Source organism: Corapipo altera, unplaced genomic scaffold (assembly GCF_003945725.1).
Source record: "Corapipo altera isolate COAL_440 unplaced genomic scaffold, ASM394572v1 130540, whole genome shotgun sequence".
Taxonomy (NCBI): domain Eukaryota; kingdom Metazoa; phylum Chordata; class Aves; order Passeriformes; family Pipridae; genus Corapipo; species Corapipo altera.
The window spans coordinates 3,056-12,417 of record NW_020885548.1 but is presented as its reverse complement, the minus strand read 5'-3'; the positions used below and the strand labels follow the sequence as shown (position 1 = coordinate 12,417).

Genomic DNA, 9,362 nt, shown 5'->3' with positions numbered 1-9,362 from the left:
TGGCAGCACAGCTGGACGGCACAGCCGGGATGTTGCAGGTGGGGGGGCAGGTGGGGCCACAGGTGCTGTAGGTGCTGTTGGGAGGGCAGGTGAAAGCTGGAAAGGGAGGGAGACCATGGTCAGGGTGAGGTGAGACGTGGTGGGATAGACTTCCTGGACTATCTACACAGACTTCCTGGAGTTTCCATGGATTTTCTGAAGTCTCCATGGGCTTTCTTGATCTTCTCCCTGGACTTTCTGAGTCTCCACAGACTTCCTGGAACCTTCCACCTGGACTTTCTGAAGTCTCCACGGACTTTCTGGACTTCCTGCTTGGACTTTCTAGAGACTCCATGGACTTTATGGACTTTCTACATGGACTTCCTGGAGTCTCCCTGGACTTTTACAGACTTCCTGCTTGGACCTGCTGCCATAACCTTTCCCAGCACACCATTCCACAGATCTTGGGACCCACTTGAATTAAGCTCCGCCCACCCCAGGGAGTATTTCCACCCAACCATCCCCTCTACTCACGACATCCCATCCTCATTCTCCAATCAGAAATGTCGATCCCATTCTCTTGGCAGTCGTGCGCATAGGCCTGGAGGGCGTGGCACAGCACAGCGCGATGGCCGCCATGGGCGCACAGGTCATGGATACAGTTCTTCACATAGACGTTGGGATTGATGGTGCCATGACAGCGCCGGAATGGCCCGGCATGCCAGGACAACACCCCACACCACCGCTCTGCCTTGTATATCACCTTCTCATCCCACCCACACCGTCCACAGTCTCCCTCGCAGGTGTCCTGGCAGTGACCGCTTCCATTGGTCACCTTCCAGCTCCGCCCCAGCTCCACGATATCCCACACCTTGCTCCCATCAGGAGCCAGTGCATCATCCCGGGGGTTCCCATTGCTGTTCCCGCACAACCCACAGACTCTCCCAGAAAAAGCAGCTGGAATTTTGACCACCACATGATCATCCCAGTCGTAGAAGACCTTCAGCATGAAATCCAATTGGATCAACACGGATTTGCCCTTCTGGCGAACCCGGAGCTTCCCGCAGGAGAGGGAGATGGGCAGGCGAGAGCTCTGGTTGTTCACCTAGGGGAGGTAATAACCAGTAAAACAACCAAAAAACCATCAAAATCAGGCAAAATGTGGAGTTTTTGAAGATTTGGGGTTTTTTCGTGCAAGGTCTGTCTGCACACTATGAAATCCCAGAATTATTTAGGAAAAGACCCTCAAGATCACCACTAAATGTGTAATTTTGGTGAAACTCCATAAAATCGCTTGGAATTTGGGAATTATGTTGATTTTTGCTTACCCTCACCATCCCATTTTCTGCCCGGACCACAGTGACGGTGACATTGTCGATGCGGACGTTGATGGAGCCAATGGAGGAGACTTTAGAGTTCTCCTTTTTCTCCTTTTGGACCTCCACAGAGAAGGTGGGAAAGGTGGGATCAGAACTGCAGAGGGTGGTCAAGGTGTAGGTGCATGTTCCCATGAAATCGAAGGTCTTCCCATCAAAACTCTGGTAGTGCGAACCACTGGCGAGCCAGCAGGTGGAGAAGGTCTCCTGGACGCACTTTGGTTGTCCATCCACCACCTCACACCTCTCCTCACACATCAAATCCTCGCAGGAGACCGGCTCTGGAGCTGCAAAAAGCAGGGAAATCCATGGATGGCCAACTGGATAACACCAAACTGTTGGGTTGACACAACAGGGAAACCCACAGATGGCCAACGGGACAATGCCCAACCATTTGGCTGACTCAACAATGGGCTCACTGTACTCACCGGTGATGCAGAGCCCAGCAAAGCCATACCCGGTGTTGTTCTCGAACCCAAACACCAGGAGCCCCATGGGCGCCTGTGGGTTCTCGGCGCTCCGTGTCTGGGGACTCACTGTGATGCCGGCCCAGGAGAACTCCGTGCCGGGAACGCCGTGCCACTTCACAGTGGCAGCTGGCTGGTGGTTGAGAGTGGTGGCAGCGGTGACGGCGGTGGGTGCAATGAGGATGGCATGGTTGTAGTAGCCAGGCACAGTGCTGAGGTGGAATGCGATGCAGTGGGCAGTGACAGGTGGCACGATGAGGAGGAAGGGGTCTTGCCAAGACGAGCCAGTGAAGAAGAGTAGCACCTGCACCGCTGCCACTGCAGTGAGGTGCAGGGGGGAGTTGTGGTTCACCATCAATGCCCGCACCTCCCCTGCTGCCATAGTCATGGTGACCTCCCCGCTGTTGCTGTTATAGGTGACAGTGTTGCAATCCTCCGTCACCACATAGATAAGGTCAGTGCCTGGCTGCACCGGGTTGGGTGGCACCACGTAGCTCCTCCCCCACGCCACTGTTGGCAGGAGCTGCTCTACCACAAAGTCGTAGCCTGCGGCCACCTTGGTGCAAGTGTGGCCGCTGAGCACAGCCACAGGCGCGTCGGCCACCACAGCGGTGCCGGTGAAGTCCTGGCTGCTCTGCAGCTGCAGGCTGTGGTAGGGCTGCAGGAAGAGGCGCAGCACCGCGCCTGGCACGTAGGTGTCCCCGGCATACTGGAATGTGGCCGTGGTGGTTATGGAGACGGCGGTGATGGCAGCACCGGCGACCACCACGAGCTCAGCCATGCCGTAATTGTCACTCCCCATGGGCGTCACCACATAGTACCTGGTGCCCAGGCTGGGCGTGGGCAGCAGGGCCGTGGCACCCACTGTGTAGCCCTTGGCGCTCATGGCCACCACGGCCACATCGGCACTGGCCCGGACCACCACAGTCTTGTTGGCCATGCGGCTCCCTGTGAGCTCCAGGTGGGCGGGAATGGGCACGGCCTTGGTGACACCGGGTGGCACAGTGACCTCGCGGGTGCCGAAGGGACCATGCAGTGTCACCGAGGCCGCCGTGTCACTGGGGCCCTGCCGGGTGAGCAGCAGCTTCAGCATTGCACTCGGGGACTCATCGTCATTCTGGGGGAACACAACCAGGAATTCCTGACCCCCCGAGCTGCAGCTGGAGAGAGCTGGGAAAACAGGGAAAGGGGCTCCTGGGTCAATGGATAGAGAGGAAATAGGGGATTGGAGGGATGATTTTTATATAGAATGATACATGGGGCTTTATATAGATTTACATGGATTTGATAGAGAATTATATACAATAATATATAACATATAGAATTATATAGATTTTTTTAGTAGAATTATGTAGAACAATATCTATTATATAGAATTATAGACATTTCTTAATGTAGGGTTATATGCAATAATAAATATTGGATAGAATTATAGAGATTTTTTAGAGATTATATAGAATTATATTTTTTAGAGAGAATGATATATAATAGTACCTATTATATAGGATTATATAGGGTTTATGTAGGATTATAGAGAATGGTATTATTATAAAGAATTATATGGATTTTTTATGTAGAACTATATAGAATAATATCTATTATATAGAATGATACAGGGGGTTTTATGTAGGATTATATAGAATAATATCTACTACATAGAATTACATAAATTTCTTAAAAGATTATATAGAATAATACCTATTATATAGAATTACATAGATGTATTATAGGGAACTATATAGATTATTTAATAGAGATTATATAGAATACCTAATATATACAATTACATAGGTTTCTCGTAGAGAATTATATAGAATAATATATAGAATGATATAGAATTTTTTATAGAGAGGTATACAGGTTTTAATGTAGGATTATATAGAATAATATCTATCACATAGAATTATATGGCATATAGAATTATAGCAGGGACTGTATTTAAATGACATGAAAGGTGTAATGGCAGCCTTATCTTTAATTTATAGGTTCTATTTTTATATATAATCACAGTAGAAATTATATTGACAGGTTATTATGTCGATAAATAACATAAGTGCAAGCTCTAAAATAATTTTAATAACTATTATTACTCTCATTGTTATGTATAAATAAATTGTAAATTCATAATAAGTATTCTCTACTACTAATTAATTATATAAAATTATAAGTAAAATGTTATATTATAATCCAATACAATTCTGTCAAATTTCATTGTATAACAATATAAAATTGTCCACATTTAATTTATATTTATATATTATTCCATTTTATAATTATCTCTCAATATCTAGATGTAATTACAGATATAATTTGCTGCATTAATATACTAATATATTACATAAACATATATTTGATATTTTTTGATATTACTGCCATATTAAGAATAACTTAATTTTATATATCATATTTTTAGATAATACAAGAGAGATTATATTTATTTCCTATTACTATATTCATACATAGAGATTATATTTATTTATTATTTTGTTTATCTATTTATTGTGATATTTATATAGACATTACATTTACTTTCTATTCTTATAGTCATACATAACTGTAGTGGTGTATATTTAAAATTAATTTAGTGTAAACTTTAAATTGATATACCCACATCATCTAACAATATAAGTATTAATAAGTAATAATGTTATTCAATTACACTGTTTAACATTATTAGCCAATTAACACTTTAAATCTTTTGTATAAGTTAATATTTATCCATATAAATCTACAGAAATATATGAAATTAAACTACACAAAGAATAGAGATTTTTAAAAGGACCAAAAAGGGATTTTAGAGATTCTTGGCAGAAAACCCCCCAAAAGATGATTATTGATCACCTTTTAATCAATTAATCAATTGATTAAAATTTGATTAAAATTAGTTTTTAAAAAACCCTAAATATATTTATATATAAAAATGGGTGATAAGGATTTTTTTTTAATTTAAAAAATAGGGACTTAGGGGGTGTTGAGAGAAAAAAGCTGATTTTTTCTGAAAAAACCCCAAACAACTGGGAATTTGGGTGTTTGGGGTGACAAATTGGAAATAAAAAACAGGAATAAGGGTTTTTTCTCAGAAATAAATTATAAATAAGGGGTTTTTTTCCTAAAAAGGGGGATTTGGAAGAAAAATCAACAGCAAAATAAGGCATCATGATTTTTTAAACTGAAATACAGTGAGTAAAAGGGTTTTTTTCCTAAAACAGAGTTCAAAAGAGTTTTTTTGTTTCCCTAATAAATTCAATTGAAAGAAAAAAGGACTCAACTAAAAAAATTAAGGAAATAAAAGGGATTTTCCTTTAAAAATAATTTAAAGAAAGGGTTGAATAGGATTTTTTTCATGAAAATTAGAAAAAAAACCCGGGAAAATAGAGAATAAAAGGGATTTTTTTTCCTTAAAAAATATTGATCTTTCAGTAAAATAGAGTAAATAAAAGGACTTTTTTCATTAAAACCCCCTCTAAAAATGGATTTCAAAGGTTTTTTTTTTTTAATAGATGGTTTTGTTTGTTTGTTTTTTCCTGGGGAAAAACCCAAATACTTTTTTTATCTCGAAAAACCCCACCCAAACCTCAAAATATTCAGGACAAAGTGCACTTTTTTCTGTAAATAGTGAGAAAAAAGGGCATTTTTTCCTGAAAATAAAGGGAGTTTTCATGAAAAAAGAAAATTCTAAAGGCTCTTGGATGTAAAGAATTACTAAAAAATGTGGGGGTTTGGTTAAAAATAATAATTTTCTGCCCTAAAAAGCTCCAAAATATACCCAAAATGCAGGAAATTTGGGAAGTTTTTGAGGGAAAAGGGAGGTTTTCTCACCACAGAAGGAAAGGAGGAGCCACCAGGTCCCACGCAAAGCCATCGCTGCAAAAAACACCCAAAATCACCAAAAATTACCCGAAATCCCTGTTTTGGGGGGAAAATCCATGTGAGCCCAGAGGGGTCACCAGAATCCCCAAACAACCCCCAATTTACCCTAAAATGGTTTTTTTTTACCCATGGAAACCTGTTGGGGCTTATTTTGGCCCCTGTTGCCACCAAATCCACGCCGAAAGCTCCAAAACCCATGAATTTTGTTCAAAAAAATTGGGTCAAAATGGGGGTTTTAACCAAAATCCCCCACATTTGGGGTAAAATGGTTGGGTTTTTTCCCCCAAATCCCTCAAAATTGGGTCAAAATGGAGCTGGGAAAACCATCCACACCCACCACCACCAATTTTACCCCTTGAGGCCACCTCAGAGTCCCAATTTCCACAAAATCCACCCCAAAACCTCCCAAAAATGATTAATTTTGCCCCCACAATCCTCCAAAATTGTGGCAAAATGGGGTTAAAAAGCCAGGACAACCCTCCCACCACTCAACCTCCCCTCTTGATGCCACTTCAGAGTCCCTATTTCCACCAAATTTACCCCAAAACCTCCCCAAAATTATGAATTTTGTTCAAAATCCCAAAAGTTCAGGTCAAAATGGTGGGGTTTTTTGCCACAAATCTCCCAAATTTGGGGCAAAATGGGGTTCAACAGCCAGGACAACCCTCTGCCCACCTTGTCCCACCCAACCTTAATTTGGGCTCTAAAAGTTCAAAGAATCCCAATTTTGGGCATTAAGAGGGCAAAAAATCTGAACTTCAGGAAAAAGTAGACAAAAAAATCCTGATTTGGGGCACAAAAAGGGTGAAAAATGCCCAATTTGAACACAAAAATGGTAAAAATATAAAACTGGGGGTGAAGAATGTGAAAATCTGAATTTTGGACACAAAATGGGGGTAAAATTAGATTTGGGGAGGAAAAATGGGCAAAAACCCCCAAAATTTGGGCAAAAGTGTTAAAAAATTCAAAATTTGGGATTAAAAAGGGGTTAAAAATATGAAACTTGTGGGGTGGAAAGGGGCAAAAGTCACTAAACTGAGGGGAAAAAAAGGAAAAACTCTGAAATATGGGCAGAAATTTCTGCACATCCCCAAAAATGAGGAAAAAGAGGGAAAAGCAGAGAATGAAGGCACTCACCAGCCCCTGAGCTCCTGAATTCCCGGGATCCTATGGACACGGCGTTTGGCCCCAAATCCATCTTTTATACCCAAACGGGTCTCGACTGGAGCCGCTTCCAGGGGCGGATTTGGGCCAAAACCTGGGGATTTGGGCCAAAAACCTGCAGATTTGGGCTGATTCGACAGAATTTTGGGAATGGGGGGAGCCAAGGGGGAGTGACCCCGGAGTTTCAGAGAATTTGGGAAGTGGCAGCTGGATCCTGTCACTGAGGAGACATCGGAAGGGGGGGGTAGGACTCCCAGGGATGTCACGACACGTGTGGGACCCTCAGGGATGTTGGAACAGGTGTGGGACCCCCAGGGATGTTGGAACAGGTGTGGGACCCCCAGGGATGTCTTGGGACCTCCAGGGATCCTCCCAGACCCCCCGAATTCCCAGAATCGCTGCCCCCCTGGAGCCCTCTGCCCCCGTGACCGCGGGGGGAGGGATGGACCCAAATACGGTTGTTTTTTACCAAAAATGAATGACCCGAGTCCCAGCGGGGATTTCCAGGGAATGGGGAATTCTGGCCCAAACCCCGGGCAGGACTGAGAAAAACCATCTGGAGCCGGGAGGGAAATCAGGCAATGTTTCTCCTTAAAATGGAGATGGAAAACCCCGAACCCCACTGGGACCCCAAAAACCACTGGGGGACCCCCCAAATACCCCCCGGAAGCCCTCACCCTCTGGACCCCCCAAACCCCTCCAGAAACCCCAAAGCCACGCAGAGACCCCCAAAACCAGTCAGGGAAACCCAAACCACCCAGAGACCCTCAAAACCACCCGGAGACCCCCCAGAGACCCCGAGGAACCCCTCGTCCCCCTGGACCCCCCAAATCTTCTCCGGGAACCCCAAACAAACAAGGTCCCTGGAGGTCCCTGGGAGAGTTTTGTGGTTCCCCTGGAGGGGTCTGGAGGTCCAAGGGGGATGGGGCACGGAGGTTTTGGGGGCCCTTGGGAGGGTTTGGAGTTTCTAGAGGAGATTTGGGGGGTCCCTGTTGGGGACTGGGGGGGCTGAGTGGCACAAATCCTCATTGGGAGCCCCAAAGCCGCTCAGGGACCCTCAAATCCTCTGTGGGAGCCCCAAAGCCGCTTAGGGACCCCCCCAAATCCTCTCTGGGAGCCCCAAACGCCCTCAGGAGCCCCACAAATCCTCTCTGGGAGCCTCAAAGCCCCTCGGGAGCCCCTTAAATCATCTCTGGGAGCCCCAAACGCCCTCGGGGACCCCCCAAATCCTCTCTGAGAACCCCAAACCCTCTCAGGGACCCCCCAAACCTCTCCCGCCCTCCCTCCTTTCCCTTCTCCGGCCTCCCATTGCCCGCGGCGCCCGCCCGTCATCTCCTGCGGCCAATCAGCGCCCGAGAAGGGGCCGTTGGGGCGGGGCCTGGTGGAGCGCGGGCCATGGAGCGGGTGAGGGCTGAGGGGACCCCGGGGGATTTTGGGGGGTGCAGGGGGGGATTTTGGGGGTTCCCGCGTCACCCTCCACGGCTTCCCCCCAGGGACTCGGCCTAGAGCAGCGAGCGGAGCGACTGGTGCGAAAGAGGTGGGGGAGCGGCGCGGCCGCCAAGCGACTCCCGGACCTCCCAGAATCCCCCTCAGTTCCCTGCTCTGCCCTCCCAAGAGCCCCTTGGGGACGCCCAACTGCCTTGGGGACGCCCCCCCGGCCCCAAGTACTTCCCCCCCGACCTCACAACCCCTCAAATGCCCCTGGGGTCCCCAAACCCCTCGCGGGGAGGGCGATGGGGGGGGTCGGTATTTGAAGGGTCCCAACCTGCCCTTCCTCCCCCCAGCCAGGTCCTGCTCAGGCACCGCCCCCGTGGGCCAGAGGGGGCGGAACCTCGGCTTAGCTCCGCCCCCACAGGCCCCGCCCCCGTAGACCCCGTCCCCGACGACCCCCTCATCCAGTGGCGTCTGAGGCGGCGCCGTGGGGAGGAGCTTGCGCTGGACACTTGCCCAGTGGGCGGGGCGACGCACTGGGAGTCACGTGAGCCCTGCAAGACACCAATCAGGGGCCGCTTCTGCACCTCCCACCGCCAGGGGGCGACCTCGTCCCGGCCCGACTCCCAGGAGTCCTTGCAATGGGAACCATGCCTGCGGTCATGTGATGCCACTGGGGCCCTGTGGGGGGCACCATGTTGGGTGTCACGTGATCCTCAGGATCTGCGGCCAATCAGGAGTGGCGTCCAGGATGCCCAGCAGGGGGCACCCTCACGGCAGGCACTGGGTGAGGGGAACTGGGGGACTGAGGATGAATTGGGGGATCTGGGGGAGCACTTGGGGGACCAGAGGGGTAATTGTGGGGCTGAGGGTTCACTTCTAGGGCTGGGGAGGGAATTGTGGGGCTGGGGTGTCACTTGTGGGGCTGGGGGGCAATTGTGGGGCTCAGAGTGATCAGTTACAGGGCCAGGGGGGCACCTGTGGGGCTGTGTGGGTGAACTGTGGGGCTGAGCGGGGGCACTTGTGCATTGAGAGGCACTTGGGGGGTTGGGGGGTCACTTATGGGTCTGGGGGG

At 47.9% G+C, this 9,362-nt stretch overlaps 2 protein-coding genes across 4 annotated transcripts in view; one reads left to right on the top strand and one right to left on the bottom strand.

The window, feature by feature from the left end:
- Positions 1-6: 6 nt before the first annotated feature.
- LOC113940596 (IgGFc-binding protein-like) lies at positions 7-7,874 on the bottom strand (the record flags this gene model as incomplete). Its single annotated transcript, XM_027631752.1, has 6 exons — positions 6,830-7,874; positions 5,642-5,686; positions 1,784-2,992; positions 1,308-1,642; positions 514-1,084; positions 7-96 (listed from the first exon to the last, which is right to left on the bottom strand). Coding segments are annotated over exons 1-6 (2,311 nt in total), but the record flags the coding sequence as incomplete, so codon positions are not given.
- A 344-nt stretch (positions 7,875-8,218) lies between these two features.
- The window catches only part of LOC113940597, a 1,500-nt gene continuing 356 nt past the window's right edge, over positions 8,219-9,362 (top strand). The window contains exons 1-3 of one of the 3 annotated variants that reach the window (XM_027631756.1): positions 8,219-8,260; positions 8,350-8,393; positions 8,641-9,074. In XM_027631756.1, the coding sequence (XP_027487557.1) occupies positions 8,252-8,260; positions 8,350-8,393; positions 8,641-9,074 (487 nt within the window). In that variant the 5' untranslated portion in view covers positions 8,219-8,251. Of the gene's footprint in view, positions 9,075-9,362 lie in introns of all 3 variants that reach the window. The other 2 variants (XM_027631755.1, XM_027631754.1) reach the window with 2 other exon arrangements.